The sequence below is a fragment of the Chiloscyllium punctatum genome, chromosome 40 (genome assembly GCF_047496795.1).
Source record: "Chiloscyllium punctatum isolate Juve2018m chromosome 40, sChiPun1.3, whole genome shotgun sequence".
NCBI classification, from domain to species: domain Eukaryota; kingdom Metazoa; phylum Chordata; class Chondrichthyes; order Orectolobiformes; family Hemiscylliidae; genus Chiloscyllium; species Chiloscyllium punctatum.
Window position 1 is genome coordinate 14410494 of NC_092778.1, and position 18370 is coordinate 14428863.

The 18370-nt window shown below is 43.7% G+C and overlaps 1 protein-coding gene across 13 annotated transcripts in view; it reads right to left on the minus strand.

Annotated features, from left to right (window-relative positions):
- tnrc18 (trinucleotide repeat containing 18) overlaps nt 1–18370 on the minus strand; it is a 182175-nt gene that overhangs the window by 99959 nt on the left and 63846 nt on the right. For all 13 annotated transcript variants that reach the window (XM_072559331.1, XM_072559332.1, XM_072559342.1 and 10 more), the window contains one exon: nt 3764–3889. In XM_072559331.1, coding sequence (XP_072415432.1) covers nt 3764–3889 — 126 coding nt within the window. The remainder of the gene's footprint in view (nt 1–3763; nt 3890–18370) is intronic.

An 18370-nucleotide genomic window follows, 5' to 3' on the forward strand; every position in this document is an offset into this window, starting at 1 on the left:
CCGCAATCATCAGTAGGGGCCTAGGGATAGGTGGCAACAGCATCTGCCTGAGTCATCCCTGTGAATATGCAAACCAGGGCCCTGTGTCATCTTAGGTCAGTCCCATTCAGCAACCCGTCCAGCTGAAAGCCCTCCTCTGGGCTTCCCCACAAAACCAACATGGCTGCTAAAAACCGGAACTCCTCATTGACATTCTGCCAGCCTGGGGAGGTTGTCGGTCAGTCTTGAGGGATATTTTTGGTATCCCACAGGATGGTAGCTGAACCCAAACTCATACTTCCTACCTGCTACCTGCTGGCTAAATGCCAATCTGACTTGACCATCGAAGCCGATCAGATCACTCAGGGAGGGGAACATGTCCAGAACAGGGATAGTGGCTCTGAGCAAAATACCACAAAGTGATGAAACATCAACTCCTGATAATGTGCACAGTGTAGCATCGATCAATATTCATTCTTTAAACACTGTTGAGTTCCAATACAGACAAAAAAGCCAGAGCAGAGACAACCTAATGGAGTCATGCACCCACAGCTAGCAATTTAAATACCTCACTCACCGAATATTCGCTCAGGGCTGTACTAATTGGGAGGAATTCTATTCATATTCAGCTGAGCTACTCAATATGATGGAGGCAATTCCATTTTGCAAATTTCACTTCTTATCACGGCTTGGCATTGACCAATGGCCATGGATCAGTCTTATAGCTCCAAATGAGTCCAGCCTCCGAGCTAAAGCATAATGAAAATACGGGATGCAGCTATCTCAGGCTGAATGTGGATCTCCTGTTAAACCCAGCTCCTGTGTTTCAGTACTGTGGCATGCAAATAGCTGGGTAGCCATTTCCCAGCTTGTCGGATTTACTGGGAAGGCTCCGATTTAGTGCAGTCCTTTATCCTGAGATAAACTGTAACAAATGACTAGCCACAGATATCTTGTGTCCTCAAGCTGCATCACCAACACTAAGTCAGTGATGGATCCAGTAGATTTGCTTTCATACTATCGGTTAGGTTTCTAATAAATCTCTTGTCAATTTTGAGGCTTTGGAAAGAGAAGTACAGTCAATTATAGAAAAGCACCAACTTTGATTGATGTCTGCAGATGTATTCCAATGTCTTGTGTTGAGATCCCAATCACTCTTCCTGCTGTTTATAGAAATTGTGATCAAGATGTAAATGATAGAAACTGATCCGCGTGCCGTGCTTGTTTATTGGGCAGAAAACTGGTTGGCAATCATTGCCAATTTGGATTAGTGTGGTCTGTTTAGGACTTAATCTCACTTAAATACATGGGGGTCCATTTATTTTCAGCACCTTAATAGATACCTAAAATGTGTCTGTTGGGCTCCTTGCATCTATAAATTAAGGTCCTAGCATTATTAAACAATCCCTTTCCTGGATTTGTTAGTAAGTTAAGATGGAGGGTCTTCCATCCATGAATGAAAAGTCAAGCTGTCTTTTTTTCAAATTCCTGAGGAGCCAAGAAGGGTATTACTAAAATCTATAGACATCACAATCCAGTTGCTCCTATTAGGCCTTATCCAAGGCCAGCTGTCAGCCTTGTAATGGCCCAGAACTGGTTACAGCTTTGCTGCCAAACTGCTTGGGGATGCACAGTAGTAATCCTCTGCCTGTTGGTCTCAGTATATTGAGGGCCAATTTTGGTCAGGCCTTAGGCCTACCCATTCCAGCACAGTGATTGCTACGTGTGCTTAGTTCCTGCTGCCAGGCATGTTCTCAACTTTGAAAGATTCATGTCTTAAATAACACAAAAAAAACCTTTTGGAATGCTTCAAATATCCATTCCTTCAATATTTGGGGAGTATAAATGATATAATTTTAAAAAACGACACCAAAGGAGAGCTGCACAGCAAACATTAACTTGGAGTGGAAACCAAAAGTGCTGGAAATCCACAGCAGATTTTATGAGGAAGATAAATTAATCTCAAGGGGGCCAGTCAAAATATTAACCAATCATTCTCTCTCTGCAACTGACCCATCTGCTTTGTCTTTAACATTTAATTATTTTTGCATGTTCATCCAATTTGTTTTTCTTGCTCCTCAGTATTATTGTTTGCAAAATGTGCATTTTGGCTAGTAACAAAATGTGAAAAGAAAACATGCTTGGTGAACGCAAACAAATTTTGGGTGCATTGGTGTTTTAAGTTGGAAAACAAAATGTAGATGAGAGGATATCTCAACGCAAGCATTTCACAGCAAAGAGAATGATACGTTTCTAGATAGATTTGCACACCATTTGTGGCCGTGTCTGCTATGAAGTCAGGTTTTATAAAGGCAAATTGAAACATTCCAGAGCAAGATCCCTTAACGGATCATGGCATATGCTCCGACTGAGAAACAATCAGAGGTCTGGTTTCCAAAACATCAAAGCTCTGTTCAATTTCTCTGACTCTTATTTCCCAAGATCAGCAAGGAAGCTCCCCAGGATATCAATCTAACATTGCAAGCCATATCATTTGACTGGTTGCTTAAATTGATAAGATTCCAAAGGTACCAAAAAAAACTGGAACATTGCAATCCATTTGATAATGTGTAAAGCTTTCAACTTCCACCTTTATGTCCTTTACTTACATTCTAAGCATACAGTTAAATAATTCCTTGTTAAAGGAATTCAATTGGCTTGATATGAATCTTCGTATATTTAGTATCTCTAAATGGAAAAGATCTTTGGGTTTACAAGTCTGGTCTTGCTGATTATAACTTGCCAGTAATTTCCTTGTCTCTTCCATTTAAATCTACAATTACAAAGATCTGCCCAACAGCAATAATCCATGATATGCAGCTTTTCAATATTAAGATTGTAGCCTCTTTCAGTCTGTCACCATAAATAAGCATTCCAGATGTCCACCATTTTATTAATCTACTGCAGTTAGTCCATTGGTAACTGCACAAAGGCTTCTTAAAATCTTGACATCGTTATAAAGGTTTACAGAATCATGAGGGGCATAGATAGGGTCAGTTAAAAAGGTCTTTTCCCTGGGGTGGAGGAATCGAAAACTCGAGGGCATAGGTTTAGGGTGAGAAGAGAAAGATATAAAAGGGATCACAGGGGCAACTTTTTCACGCAGAAGGTGGTATGTTTATGGAATGAGCTGCCAGAGGAGGCAAAGGAGGCTGGTAAAATTGCAACATTTAAAAGGCATCTGGATGGGTATATGAATAGGAAGGGTTTAGAGGGATATGTACCAAGTGCTGACACTGGATTAATTTAGGATATCTGGCCGGCATGGACAAGGTGGGCTGAAGGGTCTGTTTCTGCACTGTACATCTCGATGACTTTATTTCCCTGAGAAAGTGAGGACTGCAGATCAGAGTCGAGGGTGTGGTGCTGGAAAAGCACAGCAGGTCGGGCACCATCGAGAAGCAGGAGAGTCGACGTTTCCGGTATAAGCCCTTCATCAGGAATTCACAGCAAAGAGAATGGTACGTTTCTAGATAGATTTGCACACCATTTGTGGCAGTGTCTGCTATGAAGTCAGATTTTATAAAGGCAAATTGGAACATTCATTTCCCTGACAGTCTGCTCAACTAGATTCATCAACCAGTCTTGAAAGATACTGTTTATCCAGTGACGTAGCCAGAATGGGGCTGGTTACACATGACATTGAGTAAATGGTCGGACTCTGTTATTCTGCCATTCCTGAGCTTTAAAACGCCAAGGCTTTAGTTTCCCTATATGACAACATCTCGAAGGATGAAAGAGGGAAAAAAATGGAGTGAACAGGCTAACAGAAACAGGCACTGACCTTTCTGAGACTCGAACAGACTGTGCTGGCTGAGCTGAGCTAAAATCGGACTGCCGCTGCTTGGGTGCTCCAAGTGGCCGAGTGGAATATAAGGAGGGTAAAGACCGCTGGACAGGTGCGAGTAACCTGCAAAAGTGAAGAACAACATTTTACACTCACATCGGATGGCACACTTCCACATTATACCAGATACCTTCACAATCAGGTACAATTCCCGGTCAGAGCCTCTTTTTAATAGTAAAGGGAAGAAACTGAATTCAACTTCGGTTGTGCGTTTTCCAGTCTCAGGATATTCCAAAGTGCTTTGTAGCCTTTGAAGTGCTTGGGAAGTCCAGTGACATAGTGTGGCAGCTATTCTGCAAACACCAAACCTCCCACATACAGCGATCTGATAAATGATATCGTCATCACATTTCAAGATGTTGGGTGCAGGATAAATATTGGCTCGAACTCCCTCGGTTTACCCTTTGAACCACTGCCGAGGAGCTTCAACATCCATCCCAACAGGGTATACAGAGCCTTGATTTCACGTCTTCTTGAAAAGACAACACCTCTGGCACCGCGGCACTCCCTCAGTACTGCACCACTGGAATATGCTTACAAAGTATTTCAACTGGGGATGTTCAGAGGGGTCTTGAGGAGTGAAATATTTTCACCATCAAAATGGGTATGTGCGTCACAACAAAAGCTTTTGCTCATTAATTCAATACAAAACAATAAAATAATGTTTTTTGGGGGTGGTCACTTCTTTTTAAAACTGGGAAGTGATGAAAAGCCATGCCTGGATAAAGCAATCCGAAGCAAGAATTATAGAATCCCTACAGTATGGAGGCAGGCCATTCGGCCCATACTGACTCTCTGAAGAGCATCCCATCCAGACGCACACCCTCTAAACCCACAACCATACATTTCTCATGGCTAATCCATCTAGCCTGCACAAGCCTAGACACTGCAGGCAATTTCTTATGGTCTGTCTACCTCACCTGCACATCTTTGGACTGTGGAAGGAAACTGGAGCACCCGGAGACACAGGGAGAATATGTAGCAAGGATGGAATCGAACCCGGGTCCCTGGCGGTAGGAGGCAGCAGCACTAACCACTGAGCCACCTCTCTCAAGCTATAATTCTTCAGAATGTTCACTGTCATAGAATAATTGGATACAGTGGCTTGCAAAAGGTGCTTAACTGGAGTGGGGGGGGGTTGGAGGAAGGGGGAGACACTTGAATCAATGAAGCAGATAATTTACAAATTGTTCTCTCCATGTGCACATGGCAATCAAATTAACATGGATGCTGTTCGGTAATACAAATTAAGTGCTTTGTCAAACCTGCCAATAGACTGTGCTATCTTCAGTGGAGGCCAGATGAAGAAGGGTGGGTGGGGTACAAGCAGGTTAAAAGTTCAAAGGTCATGTCACCGGGACTAAACAAGTATTAGCAAAGGTCAGAGCAGATGTTTGACATCAACCCATTTCCAAAGCTAGGTGCCAAGGAAGACAGACTGGATAAAGATAAACTATTTCCACTGGTTGGGTATTCTAGAACTAGGTGGGGGCATAGTCTGAGAATTAGGACCAGACCGTTCCAGAGAGGTAATAGATAATATGCTACACTGCCAGAGTGGTAGATGTTTGGAACTCTCTTCCACAAATTGTTTATTTTAAATCTGAGAATAGATATATTTTTGTTAAGCAAAGGCCAGAGTATGGAGTTAGACCACATCTCAGCGAATGGTGGTACAGGTTCTGAGGGGCTGAATAGCCTACTCCTGTTCCTATGCTCAACAGAGACCCATCAGTGCATTGAAAAATCTACCTTGTCAGTTCACCAAGGTCCACCACTTACTCATAAACAAGAACTGAAGTGAGTTGGGTTTTCGCTGACCTTCTTTTGCATTTCAAGGATGAAGTCTTTCGAGTGACAGGTTAAGCAACAGCCAGCTTCACCACGCTCATTAATAACTCCACACTCGACAGGAGCTTGCCAGTGCTCACTCGAAGGCTTCCACGTGCCAAACTCGACTGACAGCCGAATCAAGCCAACTTGGAGCGGGAAGATGTAGGGAGCCTCAGGGGTTTTGGTTCGGAGAAACAGATGTTTCTGAAGAGTTTTCAGAACTTTGTAAACCTTAATGGTTAGGTCTCAACTAAAAGTACTGCATCTGATTCTGGGCATCACACCTTAGGAATGATGTCTAGAGCTTGGAGAGGGAAGGGGGAGGTTTACAAGGGCAGCACCAGACCTGAAGGGCCATGTGGGTGAGAAGGTGAAGAAGCCATTTTTCTCTGAGCTTTTTTTCTTCCTTTAGGACAGAGACAATTCAATGAAGATTTTTGGAGGGGTTCAAAATTACAAGGGGCTTTGGTCAGGGTAAATAGGAAGAAATGTCTTATACTGACAGAAGGATGGGTCCTCAGAGGTTCATCGGTTTAAAAGAACTGGCAAAAGGGGCAGAGGAAGATGAGGAGGCAATTTTGTTTTTAAACAAACCAGAAGGTGCTAGAAGCAACCTCCCACAGAACTTGCAAAGAGGTATCGGACGTGTATTTGGAAATGAGAAATGTGTGGCTCGATGTTCCGAGAGTATGGACAGCTCTTTCAAGTCACCGACACTATGGGCCAATGGCCTCCTTTGCTGCACTGTTCTTTGACTGAGCTTTAAATATCTTCGTTCAAGATTCAGAACAAATGAAACAGCAGTTGAGTTTACAGGGAGTAGGATGTCATGATCTGTATCACTTAAACACATTTTCCGATCAACAAATAAGTGAACAATCAATCCATGGACAAATGAAAGTCCAGCAGGAGTAAAGTTACGCAAATGTGAGGACTGCAGATGCTGGAGATTAGAATCGAGTGTGGTGCTGGAAAAGCACAGCAGGTCAGGCAGCATCAGAGAAGCAGGAGAATTGACAATCCGGGCAAAAGCCCTTCATCAGGAATGGGGTATAGTCAGCTATCCCACTCCTAAAAGGATGGTGCACTTTCCAGCGAACGTGACAGGATTGTATACGTTGTGCACTAGTTAAGTCCTGCACCCTGCTACCCCCTTAAAGCTCTCCTCTGTCAGCTACACACTCAAAACCACAATATCCTTCCACACACTGCACTTTCCATCCCCCGAGCTGCAACAGAACTCCGACAAGCTGAGGCTCCAAGATGAGCGCAGGCTTTTCCTTTAAGTACAAAAACAAATGTGGAAACATACAGCAAGTTTGACTTGAGGTTCCTTCGGGACCGTGTGGGTTTAACATCATGCACATACACCCAATTAAAAGCACCCCCCCCCCACTTCTTCCTATAAGTGCTCTGCTCTGTGAGGGTCTTTTCCGCTTGTGTAACTGCAACCCAGCCCCCTAGGCAAATGCGAGGCTCTCTGTATGGCAAAGTTGTAACAGGCATCAGACATGTCACATCTGCTTACTGAGATATCCCTCACAACCACTCAGGATAGTCTTATTCACTCTTCTGTTAATAAAGGAAATCTCCTTACAAATTAGCATGTGCCTGAATATTCTGCGAAAGGAGATGATGTAGCAGCCAGTGGTCACATAAAACTTCCCCGGAAAAGAAAATCCATTTCTCTCTCGACATTAGCTTGATTCCCCAAGTGCAGATTGTAAATCATAGCGTGCCAGATGTTTCACATTGTGCTATACCCTGTCACACAAATCAGCAGCACAGGAAGGCAACTACAGGGTCTGCAGTTCTACTAATGATTTTAAAGCTCCCCCGATTAAATACTAATTTACAGAGGCCTGATCATCTGGGAGAGTGCTTCGCAAATACAGGCGTTGACCAGTGTGTCATCTGTTCCTACCAATTTCTTTCTGCTCATGTATCAAATGAGGCTGCACTCATCTCCTGCTGCACAATCTCACCAGCCGTTGTTTCTTTTTGGGGTGGAACACAGCCGTCTCTTAGAAACACAGGGCGCAGCAAGAGACCATTCAGCCTATCTTGCCTGTGCCTGAGCTTCACAAATTAATCCCATTGCCCATACACTTTCTCCATCTCCCTGGCTTCTCAGTGCATGTGCTAGCACAGGGAGTGGTTGAAGCGAATAGCATTAAAGGAGAAGATGAATAAGTCAGTCAGGGAGAAAGGTATGCGATGGCATGCTGAGGGTGTTGATGAGAGGTGAGCCAGCACAAAGCAAATGGACTGAATGGTCTTTTTTTCTGTTGCAAACTCCAGGCAGCTGTACACAAGCAATCAGTCATTCAATTCACTTTTGAATCGGCCAGCATCAGGCAATACGTTACAGATCGGAATGACTTGCTGAGAAAATATAAAGAAATTCTCATCTTTCTCTGGTGCTTTTACCCAGTATTTAACTCCGCAGGTTACCAACACCAGTGGAACGAGCCGTTCTCCTTACTTGTGTTAACAAAGCCACGGCTCATCTTGCCCACCCGAATCTCCCTTTCCCTGCCCTGAGCAGTACAATTCCATCTTCTCTTGTCTTGCTGCCTAACTGGTGTTCCTCAACCCTGGTAACCATTCTGGTCTGAAGGCACAACACCAGGATGGAGACTGAGTCAGTCCACAGACTGCTATTTCACCAGTCCCACTGCATGGAACTTCAAAGTCGCCCTTCAGCTCTCTCGTGAACTCAAGGGAGACTCAATGGGAAAAAAAATAAGGGCAGGGAATCCGCAGCAGAGAAACTGCGATAAAAACCTTGTCAAAACAGTACTTGCTTTACAAAAAAAAAATCCAGAACTGAGAGTCTAATAAAAGCTGCCCCTATTATTTCATACTATAATGAACTGCTTCCTTTACTAAAAAAAATTGCCAATCACATGATCAGAATAATTGGTTATTTTTAGTTTCACACAATCGCCTGGGCTGTTTGAACAAGATACTATAACGCAATGGAGACCACAAGAGAATCTGTGACATTTTAATCCGATTGAGTTGGAGAAAAATCTAAAGAAAATAAATTACGTTCGCTCTGTCTAATTGGATTCAGTGTTCGGTTCTAACAATGAATAAAAGTTCTCTGTGGGAGAAACGTGTTCCCTCCTCTCAGGCTTATACCCTGTCACCTGTGGGTTTGCAAATGGAGCAAGAGGTAACGATGGGAGCCACATATGGCCCTAATAATGATCCTTTCCAGCAGGAATGGCTGGGTAAACTAATAGTAGATGATTTCCCACTCCACAATCTAGAGGTGACAGGGTCACATGTCACATACCAATGGTTATCCAGTCGGGAATCCGATAACGTGCACAGCTCTCAACCAAACCTGAAGTATATAGCTGTAATTTTATCCCCCTGTCCTTTCAATATTTGCATGATCACACTTTTCAAAAGTAACTCCAATTTTTTTCAAGAAACACAGTTATGTTTATACTGTCAGTAATGGTATTAGTATAAAATGTAAAACAATTGTTAAAACTCTTGTTCAGTTACTTGCTGGGAATTTCATTTCAGTAGAAACAAATCATAAAAATAGGAAGCACCTGCAATTCTTTTGTTGAAAACTGGATTTACTTTCTCACCCATTTGTTTCAATCGGAAATAGATGCTTGAATTTTATTGAAACCCTGCTGTATTTGTGCAGGGCGACTGTTTCCAGTTTTGGCTGCCATTGGTGGGAAAGGGTCAAGGGTCATAGACAACAATGTTCCGCTGGGAAGGGGTTAAAGCAGGGTTCCAACTTGCCTGATTTCCCAAAGAATCAAAGACGGCACTGATTATAAATTCAGCTCGCCTCAGATTCGTCCTCCGGTTATCTGCTTTGCTGAGCTGGAGAACAATCATTTTGGTCCCAAAGGGGTGATTTTAAACTCAGGATTAAAACCCAATTTCCTTCTCCCAGTGTTTACCTTAGGAGGAAGTGCATTTATGTCAACCTTTGTGTTTAGCGTGCCATCCGTGAAACAACCTCTCCCCAACTCAGAGTGGATTAAAGGTTCAATTGAAACTTTAATGCGGGTAGCGAAGCCTTGAAACGTCCAAGGAGGGCAGGCTATGTGTTCCTTGTAAACACCCTCTCCTTTTCTGCCCTCAGGCTGTCTCAACCTGGAGGCCAGACAGTATGGGGGGGGAAGGGAATTAAGAACTACTGCCTCTCAACACAAACCTGAAATCACTCCCCATGAGGAGGGCACTTCCTTGTTTATGGCAATGGTACCATGCTTTAACCTCACGCACATTTCAAGTTTGTCAACCATCGTTAAGACAGCCTCCTGGTTGTTGCAAGCAATTTTCAGCAATGGACTGTCAGGCTGGGGGCCTTGAGGATGAAGCAGCTGCCATTTATTGATTGCAAACAGCAGTGCTGCTATCTCAGCAATAGGGGGCACTCTTTCAGAGGTTGATGCTCTGAGAAAATTGTGACTCTGAAGTCAACATATTTATTCTGGAATCCACCTCTCATTGAAAATACCATGTTCAAAAGGTGAAAACAGTGATTTTGTTTTACCTCAGACACTGACTAGGTACAAACCCATGTTGCTGAATGTCATTAGCTTAAACAAATCCATTGGAAAGAGGCAAGTGCAGGAGCCACTGATAATTACAATTTCAATCAGCAGCTTCATTGGAATTCTTTTTCAGGGTCACACTGGGGAATCAAATTAAAAGGATTTTTTGGGGTAGACGAAGGAAATTATTCGTGAAGGTACAGAGAAAAAGGGAACATGCTTTTAAAATGGGAATTAGGCCATTCAACATTTGATGGCAGAAAACACTTCTCTACAAAAGAAAATCACAAAACTTGGAATTCTCTTCCCCAACTTCCGGGGGGGGAGGGGGGCGGACTTAACTGAGTATTTCAAAGCTGGGATTTTTCAATTGCTGTATATGAGTGTTCGGGAATATGGAATCAATGTGGAAATCAGGATCAGTCTCAGAGTTGTACAACACAGAAACAGATCCTTTGGTACAACTCATCCATACTAACTAGATATCCTAAATAAATCGAGTCCCATTTGCCAGCACGTGACCCATATCCCTCTAAACACTTCTGATTCATGTACCCACTCAGATGCCTTTTAAATGTTGTAACTGTACCAGCCTCCACCACTTCCTTTCGTAGCTCGTTCCATACATAAACCACTCTTTGCATGCAAACGTTGCCCCTCAGACCCATTTTAAATCATCACCCTCTCCTCTTAAAGCTATGCCCTCTCATTTTGGACTCCCTTACCTTGTCTATTTATCCTATCCATGCCCTTTATGCTTTTACAAATGTCAACCTCTGATGTTCCAGGGAAAAAAGCCCCAGTCTATTCAGCCTCTCCCTATTGGTCAAACCCTCCAATCCTGGTAACATCTTTGTAAGTCTTTTCCAAAACCTTTCAAGTTTAACAGCATCTTTCCTACAGCAGGGAGACCTGAACTGAATGCAGTATTCTAAACATAGCCTCGCCAGTGTCCTGTACAGCCCCAACATGACATCTCAACTCCTACAATCAATGCACTGACCAATGAAGGCAAGTGTGTCGAATGCCTTCTTCACTAGCCTATCTATCTGTGACTCCACTTACAAGGAACTATGCACCTGCACCCCTAGGTCTCTTTGTTCAGCAACACGGCCCAGAGCCGTACCATTAAGTGGATTAGACCTGCACCAATTTGCCTGACCAAAGTGCAACGGCTCACGTTTATCTAAATTAAACTCCATTTGCCACTCCACACCCCAGTGGCCCATCTGATCACGGTCCTGTTATACTCTGAGATGACCTTCCTCACAATCCACTACAATTTTGGCATCATCTGCAAACTTATCAACTGGACCTCCTACATTCACCATCCAGACCATTTGTATAAATGATGAAAAGCAGTGGACCCAGTACTGATCCCTGTGGAACATCACTGGTCACAGGCCTTCTGTCTGAAAAACAACCCTCCATCACCACCCTCTGTCTCCTACCATCAAACCAATTTTGTATTCCTCTGGATTCCATGTGACCTAACATTACTAACCAGTCAACCATGTGGAACCTTGTCGAGCACCTTGCTGAAGTCCATATAGACAATATCCACTTCTCTGCCTTCATCAATCTTCTTTGTCACCTCTTCATAAAAACTCTGTAAAGTTAGTGTGACATTTTGACTGAGGGTGGGGAGGGGGTGGGTGTTGAGGGAAGAGGCTTGAGAGATTGAATGTCACTTCTGCAACATGAGAGACCCTTTTGAAGATTCTTGGCTGTCAAGATAAAAGGCTGAAATATTGGTGCAGTGTTACAGGGAGGGGTAGGGCAGGAGAAGGTGGAATTTGCCTCAGTCCTGTGTTGTTGATATAAGGTGGTTGTGATTTGATGTGGGAGGGAGATGCCCACTGTTTTCACCATGACTGGCACTCACCAATATAAAATGAACCCATTCAGCAGCAGCAGGTTCACCTTCCCCTGGGGTTCTGCCTTGTCTTGCAAGCTAAACAAGACCTGCAGCTTGTTATGCCCTCATCGCACTCTGTCCTGCTTATAACACAAAAGTGCTGATTTTCCACTCCCCATACTGTCCCCATTACCACACTTCATTGGCAACTGAGTATGGAACATTTAAAGGGAGGCAGCAAAAAGTGTAGATAAAAGGCTGCTTCGATGTTGTTATACGTCAGTGCACTAACTGAAGGCACTGGATCAGCAGAGGAGTCAACTTACAATGAACGTCATCAGCAACTTTCTCAAAAAAGCATAGCTGGCTTTCTGCAGCCCCCTCAGCCTTGATATGTCGTGGGTCATTAACACCAGCATTCCCAGTGCACAATGGTAAAAACAATGACTGCAGATGCTGGAAACCAGAGTCCAGACTAGTGTGGTGCTGGAAAAGCACAGCAGGTCAGGCAGCATCCGAGGAGCAGGAAAATCGACATTTCGGACAAAAGCCCTTCATCAGGAATGCTCTCATTTATCTCCCCACTCTGCAGGCACCCTGCCTCTCTTCCTGATGAAGGGCTTTTGCCCGAAACGTCAATTTTCCTGCTCCTCGGATGCTGCCTGACCTGCTGTGCTTTTTCAGCACCACTCTAATCTAGACCCCCACCTCCCAATGCACAATACCCACTGTGAACCAGAACAAACCCCTCTTGGGAATATTCTCTGTGTTGGAGTCTGTCTCTCCTCCGCCTCATGTTGCTTCACAGAGCTGTAAATGAAAGGAGGTAAGAGAAACAGCAACAAATCAAGCTCCTGCTAAATGGGAAACAGAAGCCATTGACCAATCAGCCATCGGCCATGGATCAGCAACTCAATTCTGAGGCACAAGCTTATGCATTTTAAGTCCAGTATAGAGAGACACACGCAAACTGGGTTGACACACAGTTGGAAGGTAAGGCACCATTGGAGGCACCATTTTCTGATGAGCCTTCAAATCAAGTTTCTGTTGGGTTGGTATAAAGCATCCTGTTACATTCTGTGAAGAAAAGTAGAAGAATTCTCCCAGACATTGACAGTAATATTTACCTCTCCACCAACATCCCTGAAAAGAGATGATGTTGCAATTATTTCATGGCTACCTGTAGATCTTCACTGTGCTCAATCTGGTCGCTGCACATCCTACAGCTTTGCTTTTATTTGTTCATGGGCAGTGGGCATCACTCGCCAGTATTTATTGCCGATCCCTAATTGTCCTAGAAGAGGTGGTGAGAAGTGTCTTCACGAACCTCCACAGTCCTTTGGGTCCAGGTACACCCACATCGCTGTGTAGGGGAGACTTCCAATAGGATGATCAAGAAGAAGTGAAGGGATGGTGCTTTAGTTCCAAAACCCTGGGTGGCAAAGAACATGCACTTGGTGACATTCCCATGTATCCTCTGCCCTTGTCCTTCTAGGGAGTAGAGGTTTCAGGTTTGGAAGATCATGTCATTGGCTGTGAAGTATTTTGGGACATCCTGGGGTAGCAAAAGATGTTGAATGGATGCAGAGAGAGCAATGGGTGGGGTACCAGAATCTGGAGCTCTCAGAGGTTTGTGTGGCCACTGGTGAGAGAGAAAGGCTGTGGAGGGATTGGAACCCGTGCCTCTGTAAGTGTTCAAGTTGTTGCTGTGGGCTAAGAGCCAATGTAAAGAGCATTGAGCATGATGGGTGATGGGGATTTTGTGAAATATTATTAAGTGAGGAGCAGACATTTGGATGAATTGAACTTTATGAATGAAAGGCCAGCTGATGCAAGGTTGGAATGGTTGAGCATGGAATTTGTGAAGACATGGAAGAGAAGGGCGGGTCCAAGTGAGGGAAGTCCCGTGCAATTTTGAGAGGTGACATGATGCGGGCAACGTGGTCGAGATGACGCTGGAAAAGGAGGATGCGTGTCTCACAGAGGATGTGGTTTCTTGATAACTGCCCATTGATTCCTTTTGCAACAACACTCTGAAGGTCAGGCAATGATCGAATCAGGCATAGCTGGACTGTTACCACAGGTACACAGCTGAGGTCTCTGTTGCCAACGTGAAAGAGCTATTGGATAAGGGAAGCTCTTGATGAAAACATACTCCAGGATGAGTCAGCATCTCTGGGAAATGAGCTGTGCAATGGAAAAGAAGCTAGTATCCTTATAGCTTTGCATCATAGTTTTGCACTAAGTCATTAAATAAAATTCAGGTCTACTGCCAGAGCACTACTGCGTTCCTCAGATAGTTTCCACTATAAAATGCAACAGGCAGTCTTTAATATGTTCTCAGGAATATATTAGTATCAGATTGAGTGAGCCCCACTTGGTGTGCTTAGCTGAGTTTCAGCCAATGTAAAGGGAGACTGCCAAGCTAATGAAAAGCACATATGCAAGCTCTGTTTTTAGGTTTGTTCATTTGGCACCATTCTGCCTCTGGTGCCCTATAAAACAGACCCCAGGTAGCCAAAAGGCAAGTGTACGCACCGCGGTAACTGGGCTCATGGTGACTCACCGGAAACTAGTCAAAGAGCTCTGTTTTGCGAATATACGACATCATCTGATTGTATAATCGAGTACAACCCCAGAAATTCTGAGTTACAGCCCGACACCAGTCCCTCAGCAGACCTGCTCAGGTCAGTAACCCTGTTCCTTTCAAATACTCTCTCTTCAGAAGTCAGAATCCGAGTTTCAGAATCAATGGAGGTCTAATTATCCAAAAGTATAATTAAGCAACCACCTACTAAAGTTAAAATCACTGGTATAAACCATAATTTGTTTTATAGTGTTATTAATAGTAATCCACCAAAAATCAGCATGTGTTGTGGTAACACTAACAAGATCATAAACCATGAGGATTCAGCATTCCTGCTCAGTACTTAAATGCAACAAGATTGGTGGAACCATGAACACAGCAATTCAAGTGGAATCCTGTACTCAGCAGTGCACGCTGGAAGGGGTTAATTCACAGATGGATGGCTTGTATTTGAACAGAGAAATGGGATTCGTTACAATAAGTGCATGAGTCACTGCTGAACAACAGAAAGTTTGGCCTGAGTTAAGTCTGATTCACTGTCTGCCAACCACACCTAGGTTTTATGGTAAAGTAAACTCAACAAACAAGGAAAGACCGGGCTTGGCTTGAGGACATGGATCTAATGCTGTAAAAACAAGACCTTTGCAGTTATTAAAAATGGCTTAATTAACCCTTCAGTGACTCAGCTCACCTCTTTCCTGCCCTGTCCCGTCCCTGATTGGATTGGCTGACACACTGGACTCACTTTCATACATTTTTTGGTAAAGATAAGTGATCCAATGGCACTTAAACTCAGCCTTGGCCACAAAGGGAGAGCTGACTCCCAAAGCTATGCAGATTCAGTCTGTGCACTATGAGGTATGGAAAGGTAGAAACGCTGCTTTATTGAGGGTGTTCAATGGTGGTGGTGGGAGGGTGGGGTGGGTGGAGGGGGGGGGGGGGTTGAAGGTGCGTGGGGGTGGCAGTGAGTTACCTTTTGTACCTGTGCAGTGATTTAAACAACTTTCACAAAAACAGGAAAGTTAGCCCAATAGGTCAATGCTGGCGTTTGTGAACTTCCTCTCATCTCTCTTGTCTCACTGTATCGGCATGTTCTTTGGCCTTAGTGAAATTATCTAGCTTCCTCTGAAGTGCACTATGCTATTTCCCTCAGTTACTCCATGTACTGCAAATTCCACTCTCCAGATGAAGACGTTTCTGCTGAATGCCCTAGTGGATTTATTAGTGATTAGAATCCCGAGGATTCCATTCCCAACCAGTGGAGGAATCATTTTGCCTGTGCCTATTATTTGGCAAGATCAGAAGTTGGAATTTCCACACAGTGAAAATCTCCTGACTCCCCAGTCTCTACGCCTCTGACTGACAAATCTCGAGTGTGATGGGTTTGCTTTGTCTTTCTAGACAGGTCTAGATCCAATGACCCTCAACACCATTCAGTCATTGCGTCTGGAGCAGATCGATTGCAATGAAACTCAACCCCAGAAGCAAAGTGAAGCTTTTTCCCTCAGGTCAGTTCCTTCAGTTTGCTGCTGAATCATTTAGGCCTTCAGTCTGACTGAGCGTTTGATTGGTACCCCATCCACTTGGTCAAACACCTACTCCCTCCACCACTAAGGTACCTTTGGCACTGTTGTGTGCAAAGATTTCTATGGCAATATGTTCCAAATTCAAGGCATTTGCCAACGAGAAGGATATCAAAAGGTGGGCTTTTAAGACTGAAGGCAAGAGCCACTGGACTTGAATGTGAATACAGTCTCAAATTCAAAAGCTTTGTTCCTGATCTTTAATCATCTGGTAGCAGGTGGAGAGGAGGGTGAGCTTTCTGATGGGCCTTCTCTCTTCAGTGACGTTGTCCACTGGCATCGAAGAGGTGGCAGTAATCTGAGCTCAATAGATACTTGAGCCTTCTGTGAGTGTCAGGATATATGGTGAACAATAACAGTACGGTTTTGATTTACTGTTTTTCCTTTTATTTAAACTGAACTGTGAATCTGATTTATTATACTGGATGTGCATCCACATAGATCTGTTCTCCTGCTGACACTTACCTCAGTGCTGGGCCAATCGCTGGAACTGAAGTAGGCATTAAAAAGCAGAAAAAACGGACTTCAAGCAGGGAAAGTCTGACATTTTTTGGGAGCATTCAGTCGGACTGAAAGTCTAAATGATTCAGCAGCAAACTAAAGGATTCTGGATTAGTGGTGCTGGAAGAGCACAGCAGTTCAGGCAGCATCCAAGTAGCTTCGAAATCTGCAGTGGGAGAGGGACTCCCTGAGATTCTTGTAGAGAGAGGAGGAAAACTTCTTCAAGGCAAGCATCCTTGCAAGAGGATTCGCAGTAGGGTTTTTACCGAGCAAACTAAAGGAACTGACCTGAGGGAAAAAGCTTCACTTTGCTACTGGGGTTGAGTTTTGTTGCTACTGATCTGCTCCAGACGGAATGTCCAAATTGGGTTGACCAGCCGAATACTTGGATGAGCTGACTTGTCATTTCTGAACATCCCTCTTTCTCTCTCAACCAAAATTCCTGTTACTACAACAAGTTGCATTTCTGCATGTGCCCTGACATACAAAAATGTCGCGGGTCTCTTCACTTGGGATAAAGGAAATCCATGCCGAACCCAAGGAGAAGGTGATGTTGGCACAGGCTGGCTAACAGCTTGGTCAAGGAGATAGATAAAAAACCAGATGCCTGGGTAGTGCACTGGCACAATGCAACATTGAAATTATGGAAGTATGTTGTGCCAATTACTGCAACAGGATTTTATATAGATCACAGCCAGAAGACTTTCCAGAGACTTTTACCAATCACTGCATGTACACCATATTAAAAAGTGTTCCAAAAAATGTGGTAATTTTTAGAAAATATGCATGCAGTGATGCGCATAGGTTACATCATGCAGAGCAAATCACTACTTAAATTAGCAGCTTCCTCCTCGACATTACAATGGTAGGGTTGGCTTACAGGTGTAATTGCATATTTATAACAATCCTGCCTGGGAAGTGGGATCAGGGCAAATTGGTGGATCTTTGCTAAGTCATCGACAGTAATAACAAGTTCACCAGGTCTGGCCGGAAGCATCCCTGGAGGTGTGCTCACCTGATGTCTCCCCTCCAATCACCCCACCCAGTCAGAATCATCGCCAATATTTGAACTGATAAACCACTGTGTCCAAAGGAAATTATTAAATTAAACCTCTTTCTTTTAAATGTCCCTATGTTTTTTTTCTCCTGTGTTACTCATAGCTGTGACCAGATTAATCTTGAATTCCAAGAGACTTTAGGAAAAACCTCAAGTGGCTGCAAATGCTCGATAATGGGAAAGGCAACATGAGATGACAAGTCATTGCTCTGATGTACTGTCGGCTAGCTGGGGAACAAGTCCCTTAAAAATGGCAATGATAGTAATATTGAGAAAAACGGCCAAACTGAGGTAAAGATGATGCTGACTTAGTGCCATTCTCAACCAGTCTCCATTTCTATGGATGTCCAGAATGGTAGAACTATGCACACAATTCAGATTTCAGGATGGTGAAGTATTTCCCTAGTTTGGTTTGGAAAAAAACTATTACTTCTCCTTTTAACAAGGTTTGGATTCTAATCCTGATCAGGTTATCAGATGCAGCCTCTTCCTACTGCTCTGTCTTCTCAGGCAATTGCACATTGCTGAATAAAACCATTGTGCCCAGCCCACTTTTGTTGACTCTTTGAAGGCACCATCTAATTTGT